The sequence below is a fragment of the Musa acuminata genome, chromosome BXJ2-4 (genome assembly GCF_036884655.1).
Source record: "Musa acuminata AAA Group cultivar baxijiao chromosome BXJ2-4, Cavendish_Baxijiao_AAA, whole genome shotgun sequence".
NCBI lineage: Eukaryota > Viridiplantae > Streptophyta > Magnoliopsida > Zingiberales > Musaceae > Musa > Musa acuminata.
This window is the reverse complement of record NC_088341.1, coordinates 32,164,001-32,178,587: the sequence shown is the minus strand read 5'-3', so window position 1 is coordinate 32,178,587 and position 14,587 is coordinate 32,164,001. Positions and strand designations below refer to the sequence as shown.

Sequence of the window (14,587 nt, the reverse complement as noted above, 5' to 3'; positions counted from 1 at the left end):
ATTAATGTCATATCGTAATGAATCTTACTATAATTAGAGTTCTTTTTTATTGATCGATAACCATAATCCAAATCCAATCATATATATAATACATCTTACCTAATTAAATAGGACCATATAATCTAACACTTATTTCAATCTCTCGATCATGATATCCCTTTCATCACATTAGTCCTCGAGGATAATATTTTAGAAAAGAGCCTATAATAAGGATGGGCGATAAAGATCTCATTATAGATAGATTCAATAGCCTTGTAAAGTTTAATATAATATATATTTAAGAGTTTTATCTAGTTAATATTGAGTTTTGGATAGTTTGATTAGGATAGGATATAGAGTTTTAATAAATCAAACAAATATGAATATGATAAGATAAGATAATCTTATCTTAGTTTAAAATGTAATATTAGGCATGTGATATCCGGCTATCGTAGAGGTTTATAATACTAAAGAACCCAAGTCGATGATAAATAAGTCTAGGGTTTGAGTTCAAGATCTTCTTGAGAAGATCAGTATAGGTTTTTAAAAAAATTAAAAATTCATCTTATTTTTCAAATTTTAGATCTTAGACTAATAGTATTCTATTATAATCATGTTAAAAAAGATTGTTCGTCCTCCCTTAATCCATATGGTATCGGTCATAATGGTCTGATATGTATTTTTAAGATCTCTTTGATAAAGTCGAGTTGGTATAAACTATTTTCAGTTGATGAAATTAATATTTGGTGCAAATCAGTGAAGAGACTTGGATCATTCTTGAGATATTATTTTAGTAATCATATATATATATATATATATATATATATATATATATATATATATATATATATATATATATATATATATATATATATATATATATATATATATATATATATATACCTTTTCAAAATATATGAAAAGACATTGTATATGCACTATCATGATAACCAACCAAGTCATCATACTTTCATATAAAACTAGAAATTTTCAAATATACGCTCCAGTAATTTCAAATTGAAGGGAAACTCATGAAGTTTCATCAACTTTTAGAAGAGCATCAGTGATGTTTTGACTTTTGAAGGCGAACATTTGACCCCCAATGAAATTTTACCCCCCATCTTGAATAGTCAAAGGTATAAACTAAATAAACATTGAGCAATCTGTCAGTCAGCCTAATACAATCCGAGTTCACAAAAGAATCCAGTTTCCTATTGACCTCATACAGGTCAATTTTTCAGAAAATGCCCCATAAGCTTCCAATTTCCCATCTTGGGCTTCTCTAATTGAGTGCCCATATGGAAATAAGTAAAGGCTTCCTCTGTCGGCAGCACCATTACAGTCTTCCGTAGACATGTAAGACGCAGCAGCCAACCTTGTTTTCAGACCAATAGGTCTCCTACCATCTTGACAAAGTCATCTTCATCCACCTCGTATTCATTATCTTCGCCTTCAGCTGCCTCCTCATAATTAACCACTTCATCTGCACCATCAAGTAATTCCTTAGCGATCCTACCCTCTTCTTCCTCTTCATCAACCGTCGTACCCTTGGATGCTTCAGGGACATTCCCACCATCCTCGGCAGGATCCCAAACATGATCATCTGCATCTCCTTGATTATCTCCTTCCCCATTGCTTGAGATCGCACTCTTCTCAGGTGCAGCCTCTCTTTTCCTCTGGAGAATGACACTCAATGGCAGTGGGCCTTCGAAAGAGAGGGAGGACCCATATTCCTGATGATCTGCAGTTTCGCTGGAACTTAATCTTTTCTCGTCGTAGGAGGTCTGAGAAGCTTTTGCGCCTCTAAGCTCAGCAAGACTCTTTGGGCCTGGAAAATCTGAAGGGTAAGCAACATCTTTTCCCGCTGTCCGTCCACCAGATGTCCTCCTGGCACCGGAGCTTGAATCCGCATCCAACCTTGCGAAGCTTTCCTGATCATTCATCAGCATGGCTGGCGATAATCTTCTTCTTTTCCTTTCTCCGTCTGCGTCTATCGCAGACAGCCAGCCAGTAGGTCGATCTGGTGAAGATTTGGTAGGCAGAGATATTATACTTTTGGATCTTCCCCTTCCGAGAGACTGGCGATCCCACTGTGAATGCTGAGCATGAGAACTATCATCATGAACATATCGATGACTGCCACGATCATCAGGATCGCTAACCCGTCCCGAATCTTTTGGTCTTCTTACTCTCGGTAACTGATGGCGGAGATCACAAGGATCCAACTCATCATTGCTCTCCTCCCTCGGCTTGCTTTTCGTCCGCATTGATGGTCCTTCCAAAAGCTTCTCGTCCCGTCCTTGCAAGCCCCTGTGCTGATCTGTCTCCGATCTTGGAACTGGTTCATCATCTAACTCATCATAGCTCTCCTCCCTCAATTTTCCTTTCTCGAGCATTGATCTGTCCAAAGTCCACTCGAAGGAGGTCTTTTGCTGTTCCCGCCCGTGTAAGCTCCCGTACATTTCAGACTCCCTGTTCTCAGTGTGCTGATCTTTCTCCGGTTGATGATCTGACTGGGGGTCATTACATTGATCTAGAAAATCCAAAGTCCTTCCACGTTGAAGCCATGCCGCAGCACACTCGTCTACATCTCGGAAGAAATCAGAATCCTCTATACGATCATGAGAAGACTCACCCTTGAGCTCTTTATCCTTCTTAAAATACTCAAGGGCCTCCTCCATGGACTGAAACCGACACTGGCCAGCTTTGACAGCACTTACACTAGGAGTGCTTTGCTGGTCCTTGTGAAGGTCTAATGGAGTACCAACTCCATGTCTGAAAGGACATTCATCACCTTTTAAGCATTTCCCCTTCATGAAAAAATAGCAGGGAGTAGTATTCCTGTTAATATTATTAGGAGGTGGACGATCTGCAACTTGAACTGTTGTTGACGATGAAGGTTCAGCAGGCACTGCCATGGCCCTGGGATTTCCAAACAGCGATTCAAGTGGCTACAAAAACACTCAAAAATAATAATATTAGGTCTCCAACTAAACATCCGTCAATAAACCAGAATTATATCAGATCACAACAATCTGCAAGCCAAAGGTTATGATTATGTTAGTTCAAATACTTGAATGAAAACATTGGCATACCATCCAGCGAGACATTCACAAGATTATTGCCACCATAAGATAATATAAGGAAAAAGTAATTTCCATCATCGGCCTATAGAAAGAATGACTGAAGTGCTCAAAATTTCTAATGCGATCAAACAAGAAGCTGTGATGACGCATGCAATTACGTGGACTGCTAAACGTGCATTCAGTAATTAACAAGCGACTCACTCGATGACGGAAAGTACACCTTGGATTCAAGCAGTTTCCCTTTAGCCAGTACAAGCAATCCTTGGGGTTAAACCTGGCACCCTCGCTGTGACGATACTCACATTTACTTCCCTGTATAAGAAACAGCTTTAATAGATTGTTTAAAGATAATAAAAAATATTTGCGTAAAGCAAAATTTGCAGAAACCATAGATGTGCAAGTATAGCATGACAATATATATATATATATATATATGCAAAGTTGAAACAAATAATTGATGTAAGATTTAGATTGGCTTTATGAGTATAAGCTAACCTTAGCTTAAGTATTTTGAGTTAATGGTTTAGGCTAAAAGAAAAAAATAGTTATCCTATCAGGTCATCTATACTTCAAATAATATTTCAATAAAACCAAACTAGCAATGTTTTTTTAGACTCTTTTTGACACTAAAAAAACATCAAATTCTAAGTAAACTCATTCAACAATAATAGCATTTTACTAAGCTATTTTTGTCAAAAAAAATATTTTATCCAAATATTTTCTAGGATTTTAAAGCAAGCAAGCAGTATTTAGTTAAAACTGAGTTGGTTCATCTTTTAAAGCAAGCAAGCAAGCAAGCAGTATTTTAAAGCAAGCAAGCAGTATTGATTAATTTGGTTCATCTCTTCGAGGGATTGGTTTGGTTTGATCAGTCTTTCTTTTTTCAAACTTCCCTGGTTTTGGTGTGGTTCTGTGAAATGCAAGCCAGAAAACCAAACCAGAATTTTTCTTCTGAGCCAATATCATTAGTGGTTGACTGAGAATAATATTGTCTAGAATAAACTAGATTTGCATTCGGTGTTATCAATAAAATATATAATTCTAGGCCCCTTACAAGAACAGGCCTAGTGTTTGAATGAAAAAGGAAGCCTTAATCACTTGCCTCTTTTAGGAAGTTATTACTACTGGTGTGCAAACCGAACCAACCAAGTTGCAAATTCAATTCAAGTTATCCAGTTTTTAACACGAATTGGTTTGGTTTGGTTTGGTTTGGTTCAGAAGATCAATACATTACAAATGAAAACTGAACTGAAATAAGTAAGAACAAGTTAAACAAATCTAATGCTCGGACTACTAAACAGTGGAAGGAGCATACCGATCAATTATCTTGTGAAACATGCAAAACATATAATTCAATATAACTGATCAAATAGAAGCTAGGAATTTTTGTTTTGGCAAGTTCAAGCAATAGAACAAGAAATGACAACAAAAGCAGAAATAATGAACAACTAGGCTTTCTTTTACCAAGAGGTGTATGTTGATGCATCTCATCATCATTAATTACAACTTCACTCCCATTTACAACTATTTACATCAAACATTTTTATAAGCATGGCATATGCATGCATATAGTAATAGTTCATAATTGAGAATATAAAGCACATTTCAGTTCTATTCTTCAATCTAAAAGACAAAATGTAACAGACCAGAGGAACATAGCATGGCCGAAACTGCTTTACAGAAAGTTCATTTGCCTCTTGTGTCAATTGTGTTCTGATTCTTTTTACCAAACATATGTGATTCAAGAAAAAAAAAGGTAAAAGTGAAGTGATTTTTGAAATCCGGTTTAATTCTATCCACCACTTGAACCCCTTTTATTTTCACATATCAGAAACCCTACAAATTGCATATTCATTAAGAAAAAATCAAAAGAGATTTTAGCGGAAACCAAACAAATTCCGATAGAAGAAACATCCGAGAAGAAGATGCAAACCCTGAAGCACCAATCCCCCCCCCCCCCACACACACATTAAAGAAAGAACCAAGAAAACAGGAAAATGGGAAAAGCACCTTCGTGCACGTAGTCGGGGATGCGATGAAGTAGAAGCAATCAACGTTCCGTTTGAGGGACTCCGCATTCGCCGCCAGTGGGCGGCTCGGTATCCGGCCACCGCGGGACGACATTGCCCCACGGCCTTGCCTGAACCTACTCATCGGCCTCCGACCCATGAGGAACTAGGCGAGGAGAGATGGATCTTCTCTTCGCGTGACAGTCTACTTCGCGATTTGATGATGGAGCTCAAGAGATGAAGCCGAAGGAGGACAGGTATCGATTCAAGAACAGCGTTACCACGAGCGAGTGAGAGGAAGAGATGGAAGAAGAAGAAGAAGAAGAAGAAGAAGAAGAAGCCGTAGCTGAGGGGGTTTTATATTGTTACGCGAACCGCGCGCCATTTATAGACGTCAACCCATGAAATCATTTTCAAGTAATTCATTTTGGTTTGTGCTTTTTGTTTTCAAAAATATATTTGGTGTTATTAAGAAAAAAAGATTAAAAGAAGATAGTAAGAAATTTATAATTTTCCCTTAATTTTCAGAATTATAATTTATATAAGAAAAGAAAAGAAAAACGGAATGCCATTGGTGACTCCAATTTTAGTTAATTTTAAGATTACCATATATATATATATATATATATATATATATATATATATATATAAGGTGAAAGCTTTTTTCTTTTAAATTAATTTAATAAAATTTATATTTAAAACTTTTTTCAAGAATAGTGGAAGTACTTCTGGAATATACAAATTAAAATAAAAATGTACCCATATATTTTCTTTCTTGATTAAGTTTATTTGTTCCTAAACGGAATTTGAATATATATATATATATATATATATATATATATATTGCTATTGTCTTCCCGAACTTACTATTATGAATAACTGAAGCATCTCAAAAATCATTATAATGAACAGTAAAGCAATTATAATCATGGAAAGAAATGAGAATCTTTAATTTTCATTGATATTGTGTATGGAATATATAAACAAAGAAAGATTACAAGATAGGATAATTAGATGATTTTTGTCAATAAAAATAAAAATAAAATATATGTTTCAATCATGTTATGAAGGAGGAATTTGTGATTGGGAAAATCATAATTATATTTTTTTTTAACATAATTCATATAATTAAGAGAATCATGACAAGATTATTTCTCTTCCTTCTTAACATTTACTTTCTTAATATTATCATTCCTAATGTAACCTAATAAGATAGTGCTTTCATCAAATACATTTACTAACTAGGCAAATATTTCGTAAAAATATTTATAAGTTGGTCAAAAAGGAGACATAAGAGACTCATGATTTTAAAAAAGTCCATGGATGTTGTTGTTCTTGCAACCAGATTTCTATCTCCGTTGATGGCTGAATGCATAGTTCTTTGGGAAAGGCTGAGAAGAGCTTAGTAGGAAGGGTTAAGTTTTGGTGGATCCGTACTTCAAAGGTCATCAACTTGACCTTTGATCTCTCAAAACTATCATTTCATGCATATCTGACCATTTTGTTCCTTCCCAACTCGCAATGTTGTGGTTCATAGTGTGGCTAACTTTGGAAGAGTTCATAGTTCCAATTGCTACAATGCTGTGGAGACTTCTCCTCTCCCTTCTTTCCTTGCTAAAGACAAATGATCAAAACATGGCTTCAGTGTATTAGTCTCTTAAGACAGAAACAGGATTGAAATCTGTTGAACACACCATCTGCCATCTGTTGACAGAACCGAGTTCTATATTCTCCTAAACCTGTAGAGCTATCCAGAAAACCATTAAAACCTTTCCAACCCTGATTCAAATTTTAGAGTAGTCCAAATACAATTAGTGTGAATGCCAATCTGCACCAATTACAGAACAGAATAGAGTAGTACCATGAACAAGTGTACATTTTGGATTGAACTTTGGAATCTCTCTTGTTTGGAGGTGTCTCCAGTGATTTGGTGCCAATATGTGCACACAAACACCTAGGTCAACTGATGCCACTTCAGATGTGTCTTGCTGGTTATGGATATTCCTTTTGCCCATCTAAACAAGGACTTAATATCTGGCAAGACACCAGTGACAAGATTCTTACTAAAGGAAACAAATACATTAGACAGAATAGAAAAGCACATAATCATATTGTTGGGGCTAATGCGGAATTATTCTTATTCCTAATGATAAGAAATTCAAGTATGAAAAGAGTTCTTACGAAGAAAGAAGCATGTTTGATATAATCTCATGTATCATATCTCTCTTGACGAAGGAGAACGTAAAAAATAAATTTAGAAAATATTATTGTAAACCAACCAAGGATGTTCGAAGCTATTATACGTCTAGATATATGATTAATCATCATGGACATCGGTTGAAAAGAATTATCTATTTTGGATAAATCATGCACGATTTTATTCATTCAAATATATTTATTTAAAAAAATAAAAAATAAAGTTAAATACGACAAGACGTAAAAAAAAAATTTGTTTGAAAAAATCTCAATCACTGGCAATAAAATGGTCACTTGAAGTGATAATAATCTAACTTCATAAGTAACAGTGAGAAGTATCCTTGGAATTTAACCTAAGGACACAGTTTTATTTGACTGGTAATAGAATGTTATTATGTTACTTTGTATCAACACATCAGAATCCTTCTTCCTGAATTAATCATCTTATTAATTCTCAATTATCTTTAAGTGTCTAAAAGCTGCAGATTGGATGACAGAGGTATATATGTTGGAATGAGAATGGCTTGAACGACAAAATAAGCTCTTCGTTGTGACGACACTGCACCTCCACTGTATGACAGACCAGAGAGGACAGGAAGATGTGACCTGCTTCCCCCGTGTCAGTAGAACTTTCGACAGTTCGATAACACCACCCAGAAGAGATTGCTGTGATGATATCCATGAAGAAGACATTCCACTCTTGGTTTCTTTAATGGGGTCATTGCCTACTCATTCTCCATTCACATCATATTCTATAAAGATACGGGCATATCTGTGAAGAGATATGGAACATGTATCAAGGGACACCAGACTGAGCATGAAGAAATAGACAATATGAGTCTCAACCAATGCTGCAAAGGCTTGCATGGTAGATCATATAATGGACATGACTTTGAGAAAACTGTGTAAGTTCTTTCCCACTAAATAAAAGCATGATAAGAAAGGCCATAAAGAATGATGATTTGATTTCAGTTAAAAGCGGCCATGATTTAATTCAACAGATGGCATGTTAATTATATCACTTTACAATGAAGGCAAAAAAAGCAAAAAAAAAAGGGGGAATTACCTGAGACTACAGCATTGTCGAGCCGAGAAAACTTCTTCTTGTCACACTAAACTTGGATTGTTCCTTCAAACTGAGGTGCACTAGGAGCACCAACTCCAGCAGGAAAATGAAGAAGGAATTCGACCTGTTCTTCTGATGTACTCTGCTTGCTGAGCAGTTTTGGAAGCTTGCTGATTCCTTGTGACTTCGGCCGCAGCACGTTTATCTTCAGCCTTGTGTCTTACAGCTGCTAGCTGGTTCATTAACTTCTCATGTGCACAGGCCCTCATTCTTTCCACCTCTACCTGCAAATGATGGGCATCATCGTATCAGAAAACTTCAGTTGTGGGAAAAGAAAACCAGCAATAGCACGAAAGCAAATTCGGTAAACGTGCGTATTCCAAATTGAGCGAAGCCGGATTGTTGTTCTTTAGAATTATGCTTAATTTATCTTAACATAATTTCTAAGAGATGGAGGCAAACTTGAAATTATGCGAGTACCAGGACACATCTGAAGTCGGAACAAATAGCGGTTGCACCACGAGAACCTCAATTAAGATTTACAGAAATATAAAAACATATCATCTGTAGAAACAATAGAATGTACCTCAATCTTCCTCATTTCAGCTTCAATCGTAGCTTTTTGATGATTTTCCCATGCTTGGATCTTGATCTCTTCTCGTTTAAACCTGGGAATTAATTTTCTTTTAGATAAAAATAGCAAGAGAGTAAAGATAGAAATAAATACAAATGCTTAATGAGCTTTCTCGAGCAATTAAAGGAGAACAACTCTGAAGAGCAACATGAGTCTATTTGCACACATACCAATGCTTAACCAGATTCCTTAAGCAATTAAAGAAGAACAACTCTAAGGAGTAACATGAGTTTATTTGCACAATACTACCTAGCAAGATACTTGGTCTTTTCTGCTTCTTCCCAGGCTGCTGCACGCACTTCGATGACACTTTTGTCTGGCTGATCCTTCGACACAGTCATAGTTGAAATTGATGCATCAGTATCTTCTTCCTTGCTGGCCCATGCAGCTATGTTTGTCTTGCCCAATTTTTGGCCTAGCACCATTATTTCCCTCCTAGTTTTCCTTTGTAGCTCCTTTTCGGACATCTCCTTATCGTTCAAATCGTCATGGCAGTCAGCTGAGTCAGTCTGGGTTGAAACTGGAGCTCTTCTTTGTGGAGTTGCTGGCCGGGAAGAAGTTGGGCTGTAAAGTGGTGAAGTTGCTCCCGCGGGAGTTCCTGTGCGAGAAGGCTCCTGACTTGCAATAGGAGTCATTTCTGTGCCCATATCTCTCATGGATACAGACCTAACAGTTGGTGCGGGTGTCATAAATGCAGTTGCACTCTGAATAGATGTGGATGAATCATGCCAACTAAGATTCACTGCAGAAAGTCACATATAACGATGACTCCATTGTCACATGTAGGCTGAATCATTGAATAAAATGACAACATAACATGGATGGAAAATCCAATAATTGCAAGACATGCATTTACAATCGCCTAAATTATACAAGACTATGCAAGTTTTCCTATCAAGGTAAAGATCTCTTTTGAATCAAAAAATGAAAACGATTTCATTTTTGAAAATTGTAACTTTAACTTGACCTGCTATCAAGAATGTGCCACTTGGGTTTATCACTCAGTATCTTGGATTCATTTTTGCTGTGTCACTATACGGGAAACATAGGATTTTGGATCCTGAAACAATTACTTTGCACCACAACTACAAACAAGTTACATACGGAACTTGACTATGACAAGCAAAACACAAAAGAATAAGAAAATTAAAGCAGGTACTTTTTCAGAAGCTTTCTATTCTTTTACTGCAAACATGAGTAGTGGTCAAACGTGCTAAGTTGCTGAGTATTCGTCAAGATGCAAGTTGACAATGATGCAGTACTCGATAATCCATTTGGTTTGAAAGGCAGTTGATGGAAGATGCCCTCAGTCTACAATGATCACCTATTGATTCCATCTATCTAGTCCTAGAGATTCATCAAGGACGTCTTGTAAGAATGAAGATAACATATATTATTGAGTTTGCCAATTGCCAGCATTTCTTTTTCTATGTTTGCACTCTGTTAATCAGATAAACTGCCGTTTGATATGTATGATAGCAAAGAACCTGACCTACCAGCAGTTATCATGGCTACTGTGATTGTATGAAATCTTCTACGCCAGGGCACGCTATAGGATGATTTGTAAGGTAACTCATTGATTATTCAACTAGAGATGGATAACCTTTATGGAAGCAAGAGTTCATGTGGCGAAACATGGAAATTAGGGTCAAAAGCTGGCTCAAAAATAAGTCAACATGATTCATACTGTAACATTGTATAAATCTTGGATGGAATGCCATATCTGAAACTTCTATGACTTCATATGCTGCTAGGCACTAATTTCAATGCTGATGCTTACACATCTTATGATCTACATCAGAACAACACATAATAAGATATACCAGTTACAGCTTTATTCTATTTTTTTCCCTTGATTCCTTTTAGTGTTAAAACTTGAATCTTGACATGTTTCTAACGGCTTAGAAGAATTATAAATATTAACTGAAGAAAAGAAAAAACAATCAATTAAATATAACAAAGAACATTTCATTTACTTTACCAATAACCAACAATCAAGATTAGTATAAAGGTTCAAGACTTGAACTGGATCTGACATGAATACAGAAAAGAAAGGAAGAAATTGAAGAAATGACTCAATTTCCATTGGATATAAAAATTCACGAAAAAAAGTTAAATAGGATGATGGATTTCTGTAAATAAGGGTCACTTATAAATCAGAATGTTGGGAAGATTAAAAGTAAGAAGCTCAAAAAGGGAGTGCAGCTGAATCTGGATGCTGAGATGGATCAGTGGCATTTAGAAATAATCAAAAAGAAGCTTGCACCTACATTAAGTTACTGAAAACAATTAACAGCTCAGTTTACCTCTCCTTATGGAACTGTGCTACAATCTTTCTGTCAGACACATTCAAACAGTACTCATGAAGTGTTGACAAAGGCACTTTAGTGCAGAAATGCCAAGTTTGAGCACCATATTTTTTAAATAGCTCATGGATGGCACTGGAAGGGTGATCCTAAAGGTGGAAATGTTAGGACAACACCGAAGCCAAAACAAAAAACCAAAGCAGCAAAATTGTACATATCTTCACAAAGAACGGTGGTAAGGCTACAACATATTTCCATGATGTGGTAAAGTGTGATTTACAAGTGGTAAAAAGAAATGAAACTATCCAGTATAAGTTACGGCTAATGTTTATCATGGGGCTAGCGAAGCAAAATTCTGAAATTTAATGAGCTTTGGAAGTAAGGAACAAGACAAGGTGGCAAGATACAATGGTGGGTGTAGGATTATTGGATCAACAGTGATAAATATTTGGCCTAATGAACTCTGTTTAGATGTTCTATACTACAGCAATTAACTGTTTAATTCTGCCCTTAGAATGTTTGTTTGAAGTAGAGGATTACAAAAAGTAATGACTCAGCATTTCATGACATAATTTCCATATAATAGTTTCCAAGTGTGTGTATCATTATCTGATATTTCCATAGAATAGTTTACCAATGTACGTATCATTATCCGATAGCTATCACTAGGGCACAAAAAAGTACTTTGGTTGATATGACTAAACCGATAATCACAAAGCAAGCAAACAAGGTACAAATAAGGTGTATGATCATTGGGCCAGCAATGATAGATAAATGTGCTAACAAACACTGTTCAGATGCTCAATTCTACAGTAATTCACTATTTAATCCTGTCCTTAAAATGCCTGTTTGAACTACATGATTACAAAAAGTAATGACTTAGCATTAGACTAATAATTTCCATAGTTCACAAATGTGTGTATCATTATCGGATAGCCATCACTGGGGAATAAAAGAGGTACTCTAGTTGGCGTTACTGAACCGAGAGTTACAAGGCGAGTAAATTATTTACTGAAACACCAAAAACTTGTTCTTTGTTTCAATCTATGGCTGATCCTCCTAAGTTTTTCTCATTCTCCAAGCACACAATACCTGATTTGTTCATTGATAGTTTGCAATTAAAAGCGACAGTGCATGCGGACCAGTAGGATAATGACTTGGCAACCAAATAGGAATGCAAATGTTTCGGATGATGGTATAGAATACGATGCAACAACATAACACTATGAGACTGAATCATAAAAGGATGGAGTAGACATGATAAAGAACCTGTCAGCAGCAGAGGTAAAAGCTAACCAATCATTTTTATGAAACAGAAGCTGTAGAATGGCAAGGAAGACAAGCAAAGACGACGAGAAGAGATCGAAATTACCAGCAGAATCAACCACAGGATTCTCCACCACAACCGTAGGCTTCACCCCTAAATCCAAACGAGGATGAGGCTCTCCAACCCAATTCACGCTCTTAATCCCACTGATTTCCTTCTTCGCTTGGCTCCCGTCCACCCTCTTAGTGTCTGCTTCCTCTACGACATTCAAAACAACCTTCGCCGCAGCCTGTCGGCTGACGTATCCCGCCAAACCTCCCCTCCTCGCGTGCCCTCCACCGGCCTTACTCCCACCTCGGTTCGATGTGGGGCTCGCAATCCACTTCTGTGCATCGTCCCATTTCGACGGTGCCGGCTTCGAGAACGGCGGCACGAACGCTGCTGCAGCCGTCAACCGGTGCGGCGGCGTTCGCTCCGCCTTCTGGAACTCGAAGCCAGATGACACATTCTCCGCTTCGAAAGAGTCCTCTTCTTGTGACTTAACCCTCGGAAACCCCATCGCGTGATCTCTCGATCTGTGGCCGCTCGCCATCTCCGACGAGGTGGAGCACTCTACATCCTTGCAGCTATCCGCCGCACTGGCCCCTGCAAGATTTCACCAAAGCATTCTATTAATCGAAGCGTAAAAATCTCGTCTTTGTTCAACCAATACAAGAAAGGAGAGATCTTTACTCCCGTCATCGAACTCAGAGGGTTCGGATCTCAAAGAAGTCTTCGATTCGAGCTCCTCCTCTTCCTTCCTCCTCTTCTCCACTCCAAGCAGCATCGCCCGCAACTTCTTAGGGGAGAATCCACCGCTCTGAACCGCAAAACACCAAATTTAAACCACAAATCCAACTAAAACCATAAGAAATCCCCATCCAAGCCCCCAAGAAGTGATCTTTACGGTAGACTCCATCTCTGGTCATTTCAAGCTCGAATGATTACAAGAAAAGGCAACGAATCGGAGCGGAAGCAACACGACGGGACGAAAAGTTCCGCAGCAAAATCGATGCGGCGGGGGACCCATGTAGCAGGTTTGGTTTGGGAGTCTCAGATAGCAGTCCTTGAGCTCAGAGAGGAAAAGAGAGAAAGATAAGGCGAGTGATTAGAGATTACCCGAGGCGACAAAGGCTTGTGGATGCGTTCGTAGTCCATGGAATCAGAAATGTGGAGAGGCAGAAAAGGAAGGAAGTGTGTGTGCCACCACTGCGCGTTATAGATGTGATTCAGAACCAACTCACTATAAATAACTGGATGGGAATTGCCTTTGGGACGGGACCAATACTCGGTCGTTGGAAGTTACTGCAACGGGTGTTGCTAAGGTTTGGGATCGAGAAGCTTTAGTACTCTCTTCTTTCTTGACATCCAATGAATTCCCTCAAAATCATGTCTTGAGTATGGATTCCCATAAAAAAGAAGATTTTGGTACAAATGTAAGATAAATAGCGTGGGAAGAAATGATTCACTGCAGTAATTCTGCAGAGTTTATGCTGTCCTGTTCATCCCCTGAAGTCTCACAACACTACACGCAAAGAGAGCTCCCCTTCCTCGTGTGACGTCTGCAGAGAGACTGGTTTGCATGTACACGGCAACTACATCGGTGTTTGAAGTCTTGTCCTCCTTTTCCCAACGTGACGCCTGGCGGACGTTGACTGGCACCGGGTCGAAGGAGAATAACTTCGCTCCTTCATGACGGCTTCCATACGCAAATTGAAGGCATCAAAAGCAGCGAGAGCGCAGGGGATTACGGAGGGACGATTCAGATGACAAGACCACACGCCAAACTCCCACCTTTTGGATCCAGAGATCTCGAAAACATTCTGGCCTGGGCATGGTCATCGCGTGGGACCTCACTTGTTCTTTGTTCAACCTTGCATCCCATGTCAGGGAAGAAAAAGGAGACTTGAATAGCTTTCGAGGCAATGCATCTTCTTCTTGTTCAGCATCTTGGACCGGGATGCGATTAATGAGAGAGGATGAACATTGGCTCTTCTCGGGGATG

General features: G+C 38.0%; 2 protein-coding genes across 4 annotated transcripts; both read right to left on the bottom strand.

Annotated features, from left to right (window-relative positions):
- Positions 1–1,212: 1,212 nt before the first annotated feature.
- Positions 1,213–5,189, bottom strand: LOC135608744 (zinc finger CCCH domain-containing protein 32-like). The gene is made up of 3 exons (XM_065101780.1): positions 5,076–5,189; positions 3,108–3,377; positions 1,213–2,930 (listed from the first exon to the last, which is right to left on the bottom strand). The coding sequence occupies exons 1-3, from the start codon at positions 5,187–5,189 to the stop codon at positions 1,362–1,364; spliced, it is 1,953 nt and encodes a 650-aa protein (XP_064957852.1). The 3' UTR covers positions 1,213–1,361.
- Positions 5,190–7,589: 2,400 nt separating this feature from the next.
- Positions 7,590–13,840, bottom strand: LOC135610342 (remorin 4.1-like). 3 transcript variants are annotated; one of them, XM_065104737.1, is made up of 7 exons: positions 13,702–13,840; positions 13,276–13,402; positions 12,649–13,188; positions 9,220–9,712; positions 8,923–9,004; positions 8,337–8,620; positions 7,590–8,042 (listed from the first exon to the last, which is right to left on the bottom strand). In XM_065104737.1, the coding sequence occupies exons 1-6, from the start codon at positions 13,738–13,740 to the stop codon at positions 8,417–8,419; spliced, it is 1,485 nt and encodes a 494-aa protein (XP_064960809.1). In that variant the 5' UTR covers positions 13,741–13,840; the 3' UTR covers positions 7,590–8,042; positions 8,337–8,416. The 3 variants fall into 3 exon arrangements, with proteins under 3 accessions (XP_064960809.1, XP_064960810.1, XP_064960811.1); XM_065104738.1 differs by lacking the exon at positions 13,702–13,840 and adding an exon at positions 13,490–13,695; XM_065104739.1 differs by lacking the exon at positions 13,702–13,840 and having other exon boundaries at positions 12,649–13,211; positions 13,276–13,695.
- Positions 13,841–14,587: the final 747 nt, after the last annotated feature.

Coding starts and splice junctions, on each gene's coding strand:
- LOC135608744 (XM_065101780.1), bottom strand. CDS start 5,189: ATGTCGTCCCGCGGTGGCCGGATACCGAGCCGCCCACTGGCGGCGAAT. Junction 3,378..5,075: donor CCCCGACTACGTGCACGAAG/GTGCTTTTCCCA, acceptor TTTCTTATACAG/GGAAGTAAATGTGAGTATCG. Junction 2,931..3,107: donor TTTCCTTATATTATCTTATG/GTGGCAATAATC, acceptor GTGTTTTTGTAG/CCACTTGAATCGCTGTTTGG.
- LOC135610342 (XM_065104737.1), bottom strand. CDS start 13,740: ATGGACTACGAACGCATCCACAAGCCTTTGTCGCCTCGG. Junction 13,189..13,275: donor CTCTGAGTTCGATGACGGGA/GTAAAGATCTCT, acceptor GAAATCTTGCAG/GGGCCAGTGCGGCGGATAGC. Junction 8,621..8,922: donor CTGAAATGAGGAAGATTGAG/GTACATTCTATT, acceptor CATCATTTGCAG/GTAGAGGTGGAAAGAATGAG.